Source organism: Strongylocentrotus purpuratus, unplaced genomic scaffold, assembly GCF_000002235.5.
Source record: "Strongylocentrotus purpuratus isolate Spur 01 unplaced genomic scaffold, Spur_5.0 spur5_scaffold_4, whole genome shotgun sequence".
In the NCBI taxonomy this organism is placed as follows: domain Eukaryota; kingdom Metazoa; phylum Echinodermata; class Echinoidea; order Camarodonta; family Strongylocentrotidae; genus Strongylocentrotus; species Strongylocentrotus purpuratus.
This window is the reverse complement of record NW_022145610.1, coordinates 29,236,713-29,256,302: the sequence shown is the minus strand read 5'-3', so window position 1 is coordinate 29,256,302 and position 19,590 is coordinate 29,236,713. Positions and strand designations below refer to the sequence as shown.

Below are 19,590 nucleotides of genomic sequence, written 5' to 3'. Positions count from 1 at the left end.
TCGTGCTATTTCGTTATTATAAAAAAACGGGCACCTTGCTGCCCGAATAATGATAAGTTAACGATTGCCCGAATAATGGAACGTCCAACCCTGCAATCAAACAGTAGACTTTCAAGTTTTGAATGTTGATAAGCAATACTCTGTCTTCTTCTTCCTCAAATAGGTGCAAAGATAACGAACCCTCGCGGTAAATATAGACGGGAAATTTGGATACACGAAAGTTGAAATTCCTTTTAAATAGTTAACCTTATTTGTGTACACTCCTGTGCAAAATTTGACAAGAGCCTAATTTAATAAACACACTTCAATTAGAGCAAAGCTATTATAATTAATGTTGACCCCTTCGTATGGTCTATGCTATGTTGGGGCGCAGAACTACACGATCCCGAATCAGCATAATTATACGATAGATTAAAACGACCATGATTTTGAAAATGATCGTGCTTTAAAACTTCAACAAGTCCTTTTCCAGTGCACCGTTTGTTTTGTATTTTGGGGTCTATTCTACAGTTCTTCTTCTTCTCTTTCTTACCTTTGTAATTCTTTGCCTCCTCCGTACATAGGCCTACGCCATTGTCGATACATGATTCAAACAAAATTAAGTTCATTTCCTTTTGTTCTTTTTTCTTTCCTTTTGAATGCCACATGTTGTGAAACTTTAAGTAACTTCTTCGTCCGTAAACAAATTATCTTCGAGATTATTCCCGAAAATTACTTGCCTTTCCGGACCGGTTCTCGGGATCACGCCATCATTCGGCTTAATGCGCATAGTCGGCGAATAAAACAACCAGTAAAAAAGGTCCAGAAGTAGACTAAGCGTGAATTGGCGTTGGGTCTAAGAGGCGGAGCCCCTGGAAACTCAGGCATTTTAGGCATTTAATTACGGTCAGATGAGCATATTTTGAATCTTATTTGTGACACTGGCACATCACTATATTTTGCGATAAAGGCGTGTATTTGAAAGCTTTGCCGACATGCTTGACGATGCCCTTAGTGTTTTTGCGCATGGATTTGCTAGTTTTTCGCGCCTTTTTGCTGAATAAGGTTTGCTAAATCGCGCTTTTTTTGCAAGGTGGTATGAAAAAAGAACAATTCAGAGAAGCAACCCACCCGATAAAAATAACTAGCAATAAACTTGTTCTTGAAGTTATTGTTTGATATCGTTTTGTGTATGACGAAATAAGAGGACCTAGTGACTGAGTTTTATTTTAATTATAAATATCACAATCCTTGTTTCAGTCATAATTGATTAATTGATTCATTCTTAATAATTGTTTTTTTATTATTAATATGCGCATTTATGGAATTTTGATCAAAGCGCTTAAACATGTGTCTTCTATTTTTGTGAATTATTTTGTTCTTCAGATTTGCGATGAAGAATTATATGATTTGGTTTCAGTCAGAATATATACGGTCCATGTGAATAAGGAGAGCGAAAAAAAGTAATACTCACCGAACTACCAGCACTATACATCCAACTTTCCCAGCAAGGTCTTCTACATCTTGTTTAAATGAACCTGGTAAGATGAAGAGAGAACGTGTTTGATACATTGTGCATGATGAACCTTTTGAATACTATGAAAATGACATTTAGCCAACATGCAGAAGTAGAGAGAGAACAAGGTAGAAAAGCTTGTGTAGTTCTATAAATTGCATGCAATATGCCAGAATAACACAAATGTATGAATTCGTTGTGCACTAACTTTTAAGGAACCACACTAAATTATATTATGTGATAACAAAAACAGTGAACAAAATGCGTTTCATGAAGAGAATCTTACATGGGGTTGAAAGTCCTGGAATAATACTAATAAGGGGGAGCCAAAACTATGATGAATCTATGAATCTATGAGTCTATGTACGCCTTTAAGTATAATGTCACTTGAGAATCATTTTGTATGAATTGCAGAGGTCAGTGATGGTACAATTCCAAAACCAGAAATAGAAACACCCATAAACGACATCAACACAATGAGGATGTTTGAAAAGCCCAAGACATCACTCTCTTTAATGAAATTTTTGCATCTATATATCAACACTGTTTGAGCTTTATGATATTGAAAATGTATTTGAGAAAAGCTTTTTAGGGCCCCTTATTTGTATCCCCATATGGTTTTGAGAGTGAAAAAGCTTAGTTATATAATTATTCGCAGTCCCTTTTTAATGATCCCAATGGGTTCTAGGACAATTACCCCCTGGGCAATCACCCCCCGGAAAATTACCCCCCGGAAAACTACCCCCCAAGGACAATTACCCCCCGGAAAATTACCCCCCGGAGAATTACCCCCCGAGGACAATAAACCCCTAAGGACAATTACCCCCCGGAAATTTACCCCCCGGAGAATTACCCCCCCAGGACAATTACCCCCCAAGGACAATTACCCCCCGGAAATTTACCCCCCGGAAAACTACCCCCCGAGGACAACTACCCCCGAGGACAATTACCCCCCGAGGACAATTACCCCCCGAGGATAATTACCCCCCGAGGACAATTACCCCCCGGAAAACTACCCCCCGAGGACAACTACCCCCGAGGACAATTACCCCCCGAGGACAATTACCCCCCGAGGATAATTACCCCCCGAGGACAATTACCCCCCGGAAAACTACCCCCTGAGGAATTACCCCCCGAGGACAATTACCCGCCCCCATGGATAACTACGCCTGAGGACAATTACCCCCCCCCCCCTCCCCGAAGACAATCAGGATTCAATAGCAAAAGACGATTTGACACATTGAGAGATGTTGTGAAGGCTACGAGCCCATAAAATCCCGTGCATGAACCCACATTCGTTCAAATACTTGCGCGTGATGTTCCTCTCATAACTACACATTTTTCTTTAACTATAATGTATGCAACACCACTGTGGTTGCTGTCTTCTACGAAGGATTTCTCTTGAGCAGCGTTATTTCAAATTTTTGTTAGACACAGTGCCCTCTTAAGAAATGAAAACTTTCGCCCAATCTTAAATTCTTCACAAACTATTTATTTTGCATCACTCTGGCATTCGTCAAGAGCTATGTACACACGTATGGGCACATTTGTTTCTTGATTTTATGAACGAGCAAGAAAAAAAAGGACAAGACATACTTATTTTCTTTTAATATGGCACCGTACATACCATATATTTAACTTGAAGGCAATTTTTATTTCAAAATAAATTACAGTACAAGAAAACATATTTGAGTTCACCATGACAACAGAAATATATATATATATATAAATATATATATTACATTACATTTATAAACATGAAGAGAACCTTTAGTTTGGAATAGATCGTGGATGAGGGCCTATTATGCATACAAAGACAAATATACTATCAGCTGATTAGAAAAGTTACAGAGGATGCATAAATAATGAAATCTTACATCCTAATTTCTTTGTTGGGCCATTTTGGGGGAGACTAGCTGTAACGCGTACTCATCTGCGCGCAATGTATTGTTAAATTTCTAAGAAATGTAAATTCCGTACTTTGATTTGATACATGCGTCTTCTGGCAATTGAATTCGATTTGATACATGCGTCTTCTGGCAATTGAATTCGATTTGATACATGCGTCTTCTGGCAATTGAATTTGATTCAATACTCGTGGCATATTAAGTCAAACTTCACAAAGATGGAATGGATACAGAGCGAGAGGGGTGGGCGAAAGCTCCTCCTGGGAGGATACATGTACGTCAAGCAAAAAGATTTGGCAGATGGGTACGAGGGCTTTGAATGTGAGCTACGAAGGAACACACGACAATGCAGAGCAAAAATTAAGGTAAGCATCAAACGTACCAACATATTGTGGAGTGAATGACTTGTACCAACCGTTTATTACAATACATAAGTCCCAGAGCCTATTGGTTCTACGCCACAGCCCATTGTCTAATATATTACCAATATGAAAATGATTAAGGTTGAACAGAGCCTAACAATTCATATAATAATTTCAATTTTTTTTAAATGGACACTAGCATAGCATAAATTTAAGTTAAAACTTTAGACGCACGGCTTCCTAGGACCAGTGATCTCTTTGGTCAATATAATTAATGGACAGTCGGCTCAAAAGGGTTGTTCCCCTAAACAGCTCCTTATAAATTCTTAACTGCAAACTTTTAAACGAATTCACCTAGACACAACTGTGTCCGTTTTTCTTACGTAACGTTTCCATAAAAATCAGAGGTCGCCATTGAGTCATAATTGACTCAACACACCTTAACCCTAATAAGGCCGGGGGGGGGGCAGAGGGGGCACGTCCCCCCCCCCCCCGGCCGCTCAAAAATATGTTAAAATCAGCCCTAAATTCGCCAAATACTGAAAAACAGGGACGTGCCCCACGGGCCCCAAAATTCAATAATTGTTTGTAATAAAAAAAAATATAAATTAAAAAAAAAAATATATATATATATATATATATATATATACAAATGCCTGACCTAAAAAGTTGACCCCAACGAAACAAAATGTCAAATTTACAATTTTCGTGACCAAAAAAAAAAGTGTCCGCTTACCAAACCCCCCCCCCCCCCCCGCTTTTTCTGCGATTTTTATGGGACCAAAAAAAAAGTGGGGTCCGCTTACCACCCCCCCCCCCCGCTTATTCAGCAATTTTTATGGGACCCAAAAAAAGTTATCTCCGCTTACCCCCCCCCCCCCCCTCCCCCCGTTTATTCAGCGGCTGGCTGAGTCGTTGCGTTTTGGGGGACTAAAACAAAAATATTTATATGTTCTATTACCCCCCCCCCCCGTGTGCCCCCCATATACCTCCCGGGAAGAAATTCCTGGATCCGCCCCTGGGCATTATGCCCCCCCCCCCTCCACGATTTTCTAATTGTTCGGGAACGCATATGGATGGCGCCCCGACGCTCGCTGACCTTTTTCTTTCGAGTCTTGCGCATCTTTAAAAGAATGTTTTTGAAAATCGGATGCTTAAATATGAATAATATATGATTTATGGGTAAAATGTGATTTATGACCTTATTTGCATAAATTACCATAAATATGCAAATAAGTGAATGTTTCAAAAAATTGAAATTATCATAGTATTGTATAATACACTTCACTTGACATGCGTGCAAATTTTCGCGGAGATCGGCCGTTTCACGGCAGCGATCTTAAGGGGGCATAATCACCCCCCCCCCCCCGGCCGTATTAAGAACTCAAAAAGTGATTCGGTAACATTGTTGAAGGTTGATTAAAAAACGGTGTAATTTTTGTATGAAATGTTACTTATTATATTCCTTTTACTGTACTTACAGGCAAAAAATCCTGAGAAAATTCTTAAACCACAAATAAATGCACGGTTTTCTTTGAAGCGGACACTGAGTAACACCCTTTAACAGTGATTAACAGTAAATTCTCCCAACCATTTTTGAATTTTCCAAACCGTTTTTCCATGAAAATAAGACATAAGACAGGCTTTTTAAAATCTTTCAACACTAAAATGTCTGGAATGTTATGAAGAGCCAGTTTGTTGCAATCGTCACAAGACGATGTACTTTCACCTGAAATGTAATTAAATTGTGATAATATAGTTGGGAGAATTAAGGAATCGATCAGTGAGATCAGTTTTTCCCAATGGTTATCATTAATAATGGTCCGTTTTCACTCAAACTTTCAGATTATCTTTAATTGTACATCTAGCAATGAAGTCACTGCCTTAGCACCATTTTCTCTCATAATTATAAACAATGTTACCAAGTCCCTTTAAAGACCGAAAAATAAATGATTCGCAAGATCAATGTCATTGCTGTAGCTAAGGACAGCCAAATTGATGATTTTCCGCACTATATGCAAACATCACACTCGGAGAGGACCTCCTTGCAGTGGTATTTTCAGAGGAGGGGAGGGGGTGGGCTGGCATTGCCTACCATAAGCACAAGGTAAAGGGGATAAAATAAGAATCACAGTTTAAACTTCATGAAATTAGTGTCGTTGCTTCAGTTCATAGAGGAACCGTAAGCTTATTAATGATCTACTGAGATCGTAATCAATTACTTAACGGTTATAGCTGAGCACAAGATTAAACAAATAACCACATTAAAATATTACTTAAAATTTGGAGACCGGCCTAAAACGCAAACATTTTCCGTAATATGCGTTGCCACCCCACTTTTCAGTGACGATGTTTCCATCATTTCATGGTTGACTGAGCGCAAACAGAGGAAAAAAATTATTAAGTCATAAAGGTATTTCTTTACTTCTTGTTGTTGAAAGAAACTAAAGACGGCAAGCTAGTCAGTTACCTTCCCCCACATCGTATTTATTAGGTTATGCTTGAGTGAGCACAAATTAAAGATAGAATACAAAAAATGCAATGTCATATTAAACAATAAAGGACATCAATTTGTTTATGAATAGCGACCCCGATTTCGTATTATGAATAGCGGTCCTTAAGAGTAATGACCCCTAGATGTGAATTATGAATAGCGACCCTTATCTCACTTTATGAATAGCGGTCCTCAAGAATAACAGTCCTCACGCTTTTGTGAATAGTGGCCCTCTTTCCGTTTTATGAATAGCGGTTCTTCACGTATCGGAAGTTCCACGTAATAAATCGCGGTCCTTATGACTAGTGAGGTTACACTCCGAGCCAGCATGTTTATTAAGGGAAAAACATACAATCACACAAACACACAAACAAGAGAGGAATAGCCACATTTCAAAGGTGATGTAAATGAGTACCTGGTAGGAATTAATTCGTTGAAATGCTAGAGCGCCGCAGTGGCCGCCTCGCTAAAGCAAGGGTAATAATCGGGGCAGCGCCAGGAGCGTCACAACGTGACAGACATGTGCGCTATATAAGAAGCCACCATTATTAATATTATTATGAAGTAATGGATGGAGGTCAACGACCTTCTGAAAAACATTGTTCTACAATAAAGGAAGCAATGACATACATTTTAGGAATAAACATGGTTATTTTGTCTTTAATTTGTGCACAGTCAAACATGACATATAGGTCCAATATGATAAAAGTAACTGACAAGATATACCAAGTTTAATTTCTGTCAATATTAAATGAAATAGAGATATTAAGATTTGTTTTTGTTGTTAATGTTATTTTTTGTTCATTCTCGCTGACCTGAAGTTAGAATTGTGATTATTTTGTTCTTTAACTTGTGATCAGTCATCCATGAACTAACGGATGTTAAGCAGGGTAACAGGAGGTCATCGATGGGTGTGCATGGTGTTCGCATTCAGAGCTGACAAATCATCAATTTGACAGTCTCACTACAATTAAGCAAAGGCATTAATGTAGCTAATTTTCCAAATTTTGTCTTTAAAGATAGTATCACACATTTGCAAGCCCTCAAAATCTCGATGAGATTTTTTCTGCAGATGGCTTGTGATATGCAATACAATTTTTGAACAATACTCTGAAAGATTTAGAGCTCAACCCCTTCCAGTTATGAAGTAGGAAACAAAAATGTAATCAATTATTTTCTTTTATTTTCCTCATTTTCTATTACGGCGTCTACCAGACGCTTTAAGAAGGAAAATATTAAAATTGTCATTAATAATATTTTCAGTAATAATAATGACATTACATTATCGATAACATTGTGGCGTATCCGCACTCCTCTCCAATTTGCTCAGAAAATGTAATCAACTTAATTCTCTTCGTTGTTGATGACGGAATAGATTTCTTCCATACAAGGATTGGATAGGAAAACACATTTGAAATAGTATATTTAGGGTGCATGTATAACTGAAAATTTTGTCTAAGGAAAATAAAGATTTCTGATTTTTAGTACAGAGTAGAAGGGAGGGGAGTTTGCAACTTAAACAAAATAAAATCTTATCTTTAATCGGAATTCATTTAAACTTTCACCGACCCATTCCTCTCATTTACCTGCTTGATTAAGTATGACTGGCTACTTCTGGTTTCCACACAAATATTTCTGTAAAAGCACAGATACAATCCTGTTAAAGGTACTATTCCCATTTGCAGGCCAAAAAATGAAAAGGTTAAATTCCAACGGCATTTGAAAGATAATACTAATTTAGAACTCTCCTAAAAAACGGGGGTTTGAAAATGTCTTTAAGTGGGAAAATAACCAATATTAGTTGTCGAATCGACTTAAGAGCTATAGAGCCAGTAAGTAACAGTCTGATTTTCAGACCATTGTACCGAATGGTCGTACGTTTTAAGCTGCGCAGTGATTCAATCAGTTTAATTTGGCCATTACAAGAAGTGGGTTATTGATGTAGGCAAATGCTTATGTACCCTTTACAACTCATTTTATATATGTTATTACCAAAGAAGAAAAAAGGCCAGTCAGTCACTCAATAGTGTCTGACGGTGAAGTCTAGCAAGTAAACGGGTTTCCTTGCATAGTTTGAATATTAGGACACTGCTAACGTTTATATTTCACAGATAGGACATACATGACATATTCATAATTCCTACAAAGTTCGACAGCATTAGATGTTTGCTGCAAAAGGGACTATCTTTACGGTTCAAAGGAAATCCAACCCTTGTAACAATTCCATTGCTTTTAAGGAATGAAAGCAGATACATCAGAGAAACAGAATGGCAAAAGTTTGGAATAAATCGGACCAATGATAAGAAAATAATGAATGTTTGATATATGAGATCACTATATACATCCATGCAAATCTCAAATTGGCAATTCTCTCATTGGATTGTGCCGTAGTGACAAATAACCCTTCGTTTGTCTTGTACACAAATATGAAGATTTTTTTTTTCTCCCAAGCGCCTTCATCCTTGGGGCACTACTTAAAATATAATATGGAGAGTATATTATTACAGGTTCTCTAGAAATAATTTTTTGTGTGTAGGAACAAACGGGAAAGGGAGTGTCGTGGTCGAGTGGTTTAAGGCGCTTGACTTGGAGATGCGAAGGTCGAGGGTTCGAATCCCGACACGGCACTAATATCCTTTGGCAAGATATTAACCTGCACTTGCTACTCTCCACCCAGGTGTTAAATGGGTACCCGGTAGGATGCGACCGTCATTGTTGGTCAAACAGTTTTTGAGCGTCATGTAACGCCTGGCTGGAATGCTCCCCAGGGAGTGGAGATTGTGCACACATTGTGTGCGGGTAAGCAATGAATCCAATGACCGGGGTAATAATATATTTGTAAAGCGCTTAGAGACATTTGTATTTAGCGCTATATAAATTAAATTTATTATATTATTATATTATAAAGTTGTCTGCCGCTACTTTATACAGAAAATACCGATTCGGCTAATTCGAAGAGCCCTACCTATATTTGTTTTTATATTTTTATTTATTCATGGTTAAAAACAAATACAACTTGTGCCCGCATTCAGCAAAAGCTGTTTTTTCAGCGAGGCCGTGATTACATAAAATTCGAATAAAATATAAAACAATGAAAATATAATTCACAAACAAATATGAAAGTTATAATAAATGAACATATTTACAGAAATTTAACTACAAAATCAAATCATAGTGACAAAGGGGAAAAAACCCAAAACAAACACAAAACAATCAAATAAACAATTAAGTTTGTATCTACGGGATGAAAGTGATTCTAACTTTCAAAAATTCAAACTTTGTTCAATACGCTTCACTAATTTTTCAGGTTTAGTCTTGAGAAGTTAATATCAATGTTGGACTCCCCGTTAACAAAAAAATCACAAGGAGTTGCTTTTTAGGAAACTTAATTCGTTGTGTTGAGATCAACGTACATGTAGCTATTTAGGGTGAATTGCCGTTTGGTTAACAACCAGCCAGTCTACTATCCACTTGGTCCCATAATAGTTTCGTCTACTTATCGTTAGATCTAGCGGCCATCTAGGACGACAGTCATTCGGTCTAATCCCCAATTAATCTATTACCATTTGGTCTATTATTCATTTTGTCTGATTCCTAGTTTTCTAAATGCCCATTTCGTCTACCATCCATAATGCCTAATAATTAGTGGATGATTAATAGCCTATATATATGGGAATAATGTTTTATCTCTCTCAATCTCTCTCTCTCTCTCTCTCTCTCTCTCTCCCCACACTTCCTCTCTCTCTCTCTCTTTCTTTTTCTCTAATAGGTCATGGGTGATAACCAATTCCGCGATAGAACGGAGCATAACCATCCGCCTAACCATGGTAGAAGCAATGCTACGAAGGTTAAAGCAGCAACGAAGAGAAGGGCCACTGAGTCCAATGAAAGACCACAACAGGTGCTTATGGCGACACTATGCGAGGTAACAGAGGAAGGGCGGGCAGCGCTACCATCACTAAACAACATGAGGAGGAATATCCGGAGACAGCGCCAAGAGAACCCAAACGCCCTCCCCATTCCCATGACTGTGGAAGATCTGGAAATCCCTGTAGATCAACGATTGACGCTGGGTGGAGAGCTTTTCCTTTATCACGACTCTGGAAGAAACGACCCTCGCCGGATTTTAGTGTTTACTACGGCAAGGAACCTTCAGGTAAGAACAAGTGTTGGGGTTCATTGCCATTTGGCCTTCTACGGTTCCGCAATTTTAGGAAGTGCTGCAAAAGCATACGTATTGAGTAAAAAAGATTTCAGGATTCATTAGAATGAATTGAAATTGTAAGGTCATCATAAAGATATCCAAATACTTCCTATAAAATTGAAATTGAAATTAAATTAAAATTGGTTATTATTCTCGACAAAGTACAGGATCGGTTCTAGAACAATTCCCCTGAGGGGGTATTGTTCTGATACGAGATGATCTCCTATTTCGATTATGTTTTTTAATTATCATGCTATGATAATTAAAAAACAGTAAGTAAGTAAATAAAATAGCTTGGAAATAATACATACAATTTTGCAAGTGAAACAGTTTGTTTGTTTGAAATATATAATATTCGATGCAAATGTATTCATTCTGTTTTGCTACTAGTTGCTGTCAACGTCTGAAAGTTGGTTCGCTGATGGCACGTTCAAGGTAGTGCCGACCATCTTCTTCCAGTTGTGGACAATCCACGCCACATATGAGGGACATGTGGTGCCTTTGGTTTATTGCCTCATGCTAAATAAGGACCAGGCGTCATATGCAAGGGTACTAGCAGCACTACAGGAGGGAAGGGCTTTCTACCCAACCAGAATCATGATCGACTACGAATTTGCAGCGAAGAACGCATTTTCCCAGGCATTTCCAAATGCTCACGTTCAAGGATGTCTTTTTCATCTCTGTCAGAGGATACATGAACGGGTATGGTGATATTTATATATTGACAGTTGATCCCTTTTTTTTACCCGCCATTTATTGATCAAATAGTACATTCAAGGCTCATGGCTAAAAAAAAAAAAAAATAGTGATACAAATATTAGGTAGAGTTTGAAATTTGAGTAAGTGGACTTGCAAGCCATGATTAATGCTGAGGAGAGAGGGGGGGGGAGGATTCTAATAAATATTTTTTCTTTTAATCATCCTTTCAAGCCCAGTAACAAAAACTTTATATGATGATTAGAGGGTAGGGGCTATATCTCTTTTCGATTGTGCCTAAAACTGACCTGGAAAAAACACGGACCTCTAATCGCCAGGGGAGGGGGAGGGGGAATATAATCGATAGTTATACTGAAAATTGGTAGGCCACAAGGAAGCTGAGTAGGATACAAGCATGTAATTTTCTCCTATAGGAAACGCTCATTGCGTATAGTCAGGCAAGGGAGAAAATTTCGGGCAGCCCTGGCGGATTCGGGCGAAAAAATAGGGGACAGCGGTTTGTTCCTCCCCCCTCCCCCACACTAAATGAACAGTTACCAATATCTATGCATTTTGCTCAATGGGTAGACAACAAACAATATTTCTGAAGTGTGAAAGGGCTGGTACATGTACTGTTATGAGTTTTATATTATTATTTTTAGATCAAGCAAGAAGGGCTGCAGGTGCTCTACAACGAGGATGAGGAGATCCGGACACAGGCGAGAATGATAGGAGCGATTGCATTTGTGCCAGTGGAAGACACCGTGGAGGCGTTTGAAGCCTTGGCAGGCATTGCAAGGGCAGAGCTGCAACCTGTCCTCAATTATTTTGAGGATACTTATGTGGGTCGACCTCAAAGAGCCGCGGGACATGGTCGCCAGGCAGCGAGGTTCCCGCCCATAATGTGGAACATGTTCAATGCGACACTGCAGGGGGAATTTCGCACGAACAATCATGTGGAGGGCTGGCACCGAAGGTTCCAGATCGGCGTCGGTGCCGACCACCCCTCGTTTTGGCAGTTTTTGACCTGCCTAAAACGGGAACATGCCATGAACGAAGTAACGATCGGACAAGCGCAAGCTGGAATGGCGCCTCCCGCAAGTAGGAGAGTGTACCAAGATACCAATCTCCGGCTCATCAGGCTCGTTACTAATTACCATGGGAGAGACATTGTAGATTTTTTGAGGGGCGTGTCCCATAATCTTCACTAACGATCAGTCACCTATGCTATTGTACAGTTTTTGATCAGTCCAGGTGAATTGTTTTAACATGCAGGACCTCCCATTTACTTGGCATTACATTATATGGGATGTTTTGTTTTACATTAAGAGATGCGTATATACATTGTTGAATACAGAATGATATCATTTGATATCTTCTTTTTGTATGCATTTGATCGTTTTCAGGATAAAAGTTTCTATTTTTTTTAATTCTCTTTTTTACTGTTTCATGTTTATATGATAAGCATGATTAGCATCGGGCAAGCGCAAGCTGGAATGGCGCCTCCCGCACGTAGGAGAGTGTACCAAGATACCAATCTCCGGCTCATCAGGCTCGTTACTAATTACCATGGGAGAGACATTGTAGATTTTTTGAGGGGCGTGTCTCATAATCTTCACTAACGATCAGTCACCTATGCTATTGTACAGTTTTTGATCATTCCAGGTGAATTGTTTTAACATGCAGGACCTCCCATTTACTTGGCATTACATTATATGGGATTTTTTGTTTTACATTAAGAGATGTGTTACGTATATACATTGTTGAATACAGAATGATATCATTTGATATCTTCTTTTTTATGCATTTGATTGTTTTCAGGATAAAAGTTTCTAGTTTTTTTTTAATTCTCTTTTTTTACTGTTTCATGTTTATATGATAAGCATGATTGTGATGATCTTTGCCTCTGAGTTTTACTTTGGGATGTCAGAACTCTGTTTTTAGTACATGACTTTGATAAGTCTCCTCCTTTGGCTTCCTTCAAGACAGCAGGAAGGTGTTTTATTTGTGTTAATGTATCATTAATATTTATCATGTTTATCCTCTTCAAATATGGTTTTGGGCAATACGCGCCAAAATTTGCTGGACAGAAGTTTTATCGTTGCAGAAAAAGCTCTTCGTATTAATCGCAACTCTCAGTCGCGTTCCCTTACAAATCCTATATTCTTTGAAAATAGCATGTTAATAATTAATGACCTCTATCTCTTCCAGTTAGGCCAGTTTTTGTAAACTAACAGTAATGACATGCTCTCAATTTTATTCATGATGTGTTCCTCCCCCCACCCCCCTACAAAAAAATTACATTGTGGTGACTTTCATTTACCTCTTCTAAATACATTTATCTATGCCGGTCTCAAATTTTGGAACTTTTCACGTATTTGTACTAAACTTGCCCCATCACTCCATTCTTTTAAGCGAAAAGCGAACTCGTTTCTTTTACAATCTTATAAAACATATTAAATCTTCGCGTAGTCAACTCGTGTTTTACTCCCCCCCCCCCCACAGCTTGCGTTTGTGACCTTTCATATAATGTCAGTCTTCGTCCTATGTCTCTGTTGGATCATGTTCACCCAGACGTAGGAAAAGCATGTTGTTATACATTTTTAAATTATGAATTTATAATTCATAAGTTCTCATTTCACAATTTCAGATTAATCTGTTTTGTCTCCAAATGTATATGTATTTATTCCATATGTTTATTACTACCGTCTTTTGAGGGATCCACATTCTACAAATCCCGCTTCTCAGTAGATCCCTCCATTTTCACAGTTTTTTACTTTTAAACAAACGAAACATCACTTACAGCACATGTATACATTCTTTTGTAATTTAATTAATTATTTTCAAAATGATTTATGTAATTGATTTCTTGTCATAATTGTTTATATTGATAGTTCTGTTGGAAGTGAAAATAAAACTGAAAATTGAAACACTGTTTGAAATGCTATTAAAGTTATTCACTTGTGATAGAGAATGTAAATAGTTAAAATATTGCATCTTGTATGTCAATTTACCTCCGCAACATTTTAAGTTCAATACCTTTTCTTTTATATAAAGAATGAAGACAAAACAAGAATAGGATTTTCACCACAATAACTCGTACACTAGAGAACCATAAACAGCTAAACAAAAAATAAATTTTAAGCACAGTCTAAGTAGACATATTCCTTTGCTTCCAGAATTCATGAAAAGTCAAAGTTTTAGGAGACTTGGAGGCCACACTGAATAACGTCAAACAAAGCTGGCGAGAAGCGAACATCGTCACTAATGCTTAAGCGTCCCTTCGATTTTTAATCTCTGTTAAACTCGTTAAGAACAAAAGCTTTTCAATTTCATACGGTTCATAGAATTACCATGACCACGTTTCAGGGGGAAAATAAAGTAAAAATGCCTGCTTTAACCTTTTCTGAGATGGAGGTAGTGGATGTTTCTATCTTTCATATGGCCTAGAGTTTGAAAAAGTTTCACAAATTAAAAATTAGAAAATTATGATTTGTTGAAGGTGCAAACACAAATATGCAACTCCGTGACGTGTCTTGTGAGCTCCCCGCCTATTTGCCCTGTGCTAGAAAACTTTAAAAAAAAATCTGTATTCTTCCTTAACAAATTTTCCACATACATTCACCCAAAATATAATTAAATATAATTATTGCAAATATGTTTATACACAACCCCTGTACGAAACAAATCTATGCCGTCATAAATAACTAAGAAAATGAAAGTTCATGACATTTTCTCTAAATAGCAATTTGAAGCGGAGCTCGCATTATACGTCACAGTGTTGCAAATTCCCTGGGTGTGATTGTCCTCGGAGGTAATGGTGTTTCGAGGGGGGGGGGGGGGGGTAATTGTCCTCGGGGGGTAGTTGTCCTCGGGGGGTAGTTTTCCGGGGGGTAGTTGTCCTCGGGGGGTAGTTTTCCGGGGGGTAGTTGTCCTCGGGGGTAATTGTCCTGGGGGGTAGTTGTCCTCGGGGGGTAGTTTTCCGGGGGGTAGTTGTCCTCGGGGGGTAATTGTCCTCGGGGGTAGTTTTCCTCGGGGGGTAGTTTTCCGGGGGGTAAATTTCCGGGGGGTAATTGTCCTTGGGGGTAATTGTCCTCGGGGGGTAATTCTCCGGGGGGTAATTTTCCGGGGGGTAATTGTCCATGGGGGGTAATTCTCCTCGGGGGGTAATTCTCCGGGGGGTAATTTTCCAGGGGGTAATTGTCCTTGGGGGGTAGTTTTCCGGGGGGTAATTTTCCGGGGGGTGATTGCCCAGGGGGTAATTGTCCTGATACGATCCCAATGTGGTTATCTTACGAGTGACAATGTTCCAAAACCTGTTTCCACAATTTACATGCACACGTGTATGCCCATGCATAATACCCTCCTGGTAGTCTCCAAACTAATTACATCAGGCAGGTCAGGTATATGGTCACAGTGAAACATACACATTATCTATAAACTAATAGTTGTTTCATGTAGCTCACATGTTAAATTGATCATCGGCTTACACATATACGTTTGTTTTTATTTTATTCTTTATAAAACAAAAATCATATACTGCGCTCCAGGTGTTTCAATTCAATGTCAAATCAATTCTTTTTATTCATCCAAATTCAAAAGAATACATGGACATTTGTTTTGGTCACACATTGTACAAATACGTAATATATATATATATATATATATATATATATATATATATATATATATATACATGAAAAACTATATCGTTTTGTTTGATTTGTGCCATGTAATAAGAGTTCTAAGAGTTCCATTTTTTACTGTTAAACCAATGACTTTATAAGAGAACGCAAGTGTTAACACAATTCTCCCTTTCAGATGATAGATTTTAGTTGATGGCTCACGGGTTACTCAGGCGTATGTCCTGGTTTATACCTTCAATGTCCAAACAATTACATGGCTAAAGACAACTGTAATTTAGCAAACAAAGTTTAACATTTAAAGCGACTGAGTATATTTATTATATTTTTAGATAACATATGATTGTGATAAGTTAGTGTAATCTACCAAAGTGAATGTAATTTTAATCAATTTACAAACACGGTAGCTGCGTCTGATTTCCCTTATTTTAGGCGCATGTTCAGAAAGCAAATGAAGGAAGAACGAAATAGGAAAAAAGATAAATTATTGTTTTATCCGGCATATGTAGAATGTTTTGAATTTCTACACAATGCTATTTTAATGAGGTACAACGAGCATTGCGTTGATTTATTAATACCAAAGACAGCATTTGATCATAAGATTCATAATTTTTCGAGAAACATACCTCCGACTTTATAATTATAGGATAAGGAAAAAAAAATACCGTAGTTACATTTTTATTTTCGAGGCTTATTAGTTTCATTATATTTTCTTTCCAACAAACAAACACCAATAAATCAACATTTGATTTTCTTTCAATATACAAACCACTATAGCATGCTTTCGTGATGACAGATATAGAATCGGTCAGATGTTCCTCCTGATCCTTGGTAGATGTTTGTCGTTTATCAGCATGCTTGCTCGGCTTGACGTCTCCATGAAGAGCGCGTTTCAGAGCAGGGACTGTGTCGGTCGCATACGTGTACAGATCGATAATATATACGACAAGCTTATCAGGAAACACCACTCGTTCATCATCGAAAGATACAGCCTTGCCTGGTTTATACGACAAGATTTCATGTCTTAATGTAGCGATCCTCGTCTCTAAATCCGCGTTTGGAGAAGCCATTTTGAATGAATACCTGCCTACGTATGAATAAGTACAATCTAATGAAGTTAATTCAATCAGTTTATTCTCGCAAATCAAATGTTTACCGTTCAAGACGTGGCTTTTATAAACTCCAGTGATAACTGGTTCCAAAGGACATCAATTAGTTATTAATCTATAAAACTAGATTACATTATAAATAGTAATGCAGTTGTATTTGTATTAATTGGAGCGAGCCATCTTGTTAGTTAATATAGGGTCAATAGGCCATGCACTTTGTATTTGCAGTGTTGCTTTAAGTATTGCTACATGTGTACTGAAGGCCATGTAAATATTATAGTAATATTCTTCATGAGTTTACGATACGTACTGATACAGCCTTTCTTTTTTTCTCCCTATTACGGTTCCATGTATTTGCATTGATTTGACTCGTGATCACTGAGCTGTCCTTTCCAAGCCCCCCCCCCCCCCCCACATCCATTGTTTAATATGTTAAAGCGTCCGTGTGACAAGCAACCACTCAAATATAATACTTTCAAGTTGATAGGCTAAAGAATAAGCGAGAGAGAGAGAGAGAGAGAGAGAGAATAGGGGGGGGGGTCTGTATAATTCATGTATCACCAAATTGTTGATTAGTTTCGCATTCAGGTATCGATATATATACCATTTGAATTGGTCGTAGTACACTGTTAGAAAAAAATTAAACAAGTTGTTTAAAATTTTAAACAACCCCGAGTTAACCGGTGAATCGCTCAACGTTGTTTAAAAATTAAACAAATTAAGGTTGTTTACATTTTGAACACTTAGTTGTTTAAAAATTAGGAAACCTTTTAAACAACAGTTGTTTAGTAATAAAATTGCACAACTCGGTTGTTTAAAGCAAGTTGTTTAAATTTTAAACAATAATGTTTAAATTACTAAGCAACTGTTGTTTATTCAGTATTACTGCACAACTGGGTTGTTTAAAAGGAGTTGCTTAAATTTTAAACAGAACTGTTTTAATGGTTATTATCTGGTTGTTTGGATTTGTGAAATGACCTACTGGAACCACTCCTGCAATAATCACAACGATTTATACACTGCAACATGCAGAGCTTGTTGCCAATTTACTTCAACATTTGTTCATCATATTCATGGCAGTGACAGACAACATTATTATTTGTCTCTATAACTTCACCTAAACCCCATCGGCGAAGCCGAGAAGAACCAAGTCATCGCCTTGCCCTTGTTCCGCCATTTTCGTCTGCACTGCACTGCACTAGCACTTGCACTGCACACACTAGCACTGCATGCTTGCATGCATGTATTATGTACGTACTTTGTGCATATCGCATGTGTGTGCGCAAATAGCAATCGCGTATCGAGAAAATATCAACGACGCCCCTGGGACTTTTTAAACAACTCTGTTTAATTAAATATTTTTGTCTTTTAATACATAGCTGTTTAAGTCAATCGAGCACTGATTTTTCGATTTTGAACAACGTTGTTTACTTTTTTTTAAACAACATTCTTTTAAACAGTGATATTTTAAACACCGTTCTAACAGTGTACTTCTCGCCTAAATTTGACATCTGCACGAAGTCAAAGTTGTAACTTTTTCTAATCCTCCGTTGAGAGTACCGCGCTGACTTTGAGGCCAGAGGTTCGCTTTCTACCACCCTACAGACAGCTCAGTGCAATGAGGGTCAATTCTGACTTTGAGGCCAGAGGTTCGCTTTCTACCACCCTTCAGACAACTCAGTGCCATGAGGGTCAAGTTCTGACTTTGATGCCAGAGGTTCGCTTTCTACCACCCTACATACAGCTCAGTGCCATGAGGGTCAAGTTTTGACTTTGAGGCCAGAGGTTCGCTTTCTACCACCCTACATACAGCTCAGTGCCATGAGGGTCAAGTTCTGACTGTGAGGCCAGATATTCGCTTTCTACCACCCTACAGACAGCTCAGTGCCATGAGGGTCAAGTTCTAACTTTGAGGCCGAGGTTTGCATTTTACCACCCACAGACAGCTCAATGCAATGAGGGTCGATTTCTGACTTTGAGCCCAATGTTTGACTCTGTACTGTACTTCAGTCAGTTTCGCGCACTGAAAGTGTGATTGGCCATGGTCGTTACTATTAGAAGCTTGTAGGCAATTTGGAGTGGCTAGATGACTTTCAAATACGGAAAATAATTTTTCACTTTTCAGGCATACCCGGATAGTTTGCGGAACAGTTTAAAACGGAGTTTTTTGTCAAAGTTCTTAGCAGGCGTTGGGGCAGAGAGAGGATTAGCTTTAGTTTAAAAAAACAGTTCGGAGTTAGATAGATGTTTCATGAAGAAGAAAAAATACTTGCCGGACTCACATACACTCTAAAAACTGTTAAATCTCGATTTGAAAGGGTCGAGGGGTGACCACTCTTTCAAAGTGTCAGATTGATACTTTGAACATGCTAGATTCAGCCTTTATAATGTTGGATCCAGCATGTTCAAAGTGTCTACCATTTTGAAAGAGCATCTATAGCTTTAAAATGGTGATTTAACATTTCAGTTTTTAGAGTGTAGTTAAGCTCGCCCCCCCCCCCTCCCACAACTATAACAAATAATCTCAGTCGGCCCTTAAGCTTTTACACCGGTTAATTTATATTAACTTCTATAGTTATTGACTTTGTATTCTTTCCGACCTTCGAACTGTTTGTGGTACAAAATATACATGTACTCTAATTTTAGTCTTCTTGATTAATTGACTTGTAAAATCTAATTT

At 38.1% G+C, this 19,590-nt stretch overlaps 2 protein-coding genes across 2 annotated transcripts; both read left to right on the top strand.

The window, feature by feature from the left end:
- The first annotated feature begins 3,512 nt into the window (after window positions 1-3,512).
- Window positions 3,513-10,641, top strand: LOC105443013. Its single transcript, XM_030997297.1, has 3 exons — window positions 3,513-3,767; window positions 10,028-10,414; window positions 10,630-10,641. Exons 1-3 carry the CDS (start codon window positions 3,621-3,623, stop codon window positions 10,639-10,641), a joined length of 546 nt encoding a protein of 181 aa, XP_030853157.1. The 5' UTR covers window positions 3,513-3,620.
- Window positions 10,642-10,698: 57 nt separating this feature from the next.
- On the top strand, window positions 10,699-13,440 carry LOC115929363. Its single transcript, XM_030998229.1, has 2 exons — window positions 10,699-11,164; window positions 11,821-13,440. Exons 1-2 carry the CDS (start codon window positions 10,979-10,981, stop codon window positions 12,367-12,369), a joined length of 735 nt encoding a protein of 244 aa, XP_030854089.1. The 5' UTR covers window positions 10,699-10,978; the 3' UTR covers window positions 12,370-13,440.
- Window positions 13,441-19,590: the final 6,150 nt, after the last annotated feature.

What these genes read in the sequence shown, in the direction of transcription:
- LOC105443013 (XM_030997297.1), top strand. Translation starts at nt 3,621, where the DNA reads ATGGAATGGATACAGAGCGAGAGGGGTGGGCGAAAGCTCCTCCTGGGA. An exon ending in AATGCAGAGCAAAAATTAAG is followed by an intron (nt 3,768 to 10,027) that starts GTAAGCATCAAA and finishes TTTCTCTAATAG; the next exon opens with GTCATGGGTGATAACCAATT.
- LOC115929363 (XM_030998229.1), top strand. Translation starts at nt 10,979, where the DNA reads ATGCTAAATAAGGACCAGGCGTCATATGCAAGGGTACTAGCAGCACTA. An exon ending in GTCAGAGGATACATGAACGG is followed by an intron (nt 11,165 to 11,820) that starts GTATGGTGATAT and finishes TATTATTTTTAG; the next exon opens with ATCAAGCAAGAAGGGCTGCA.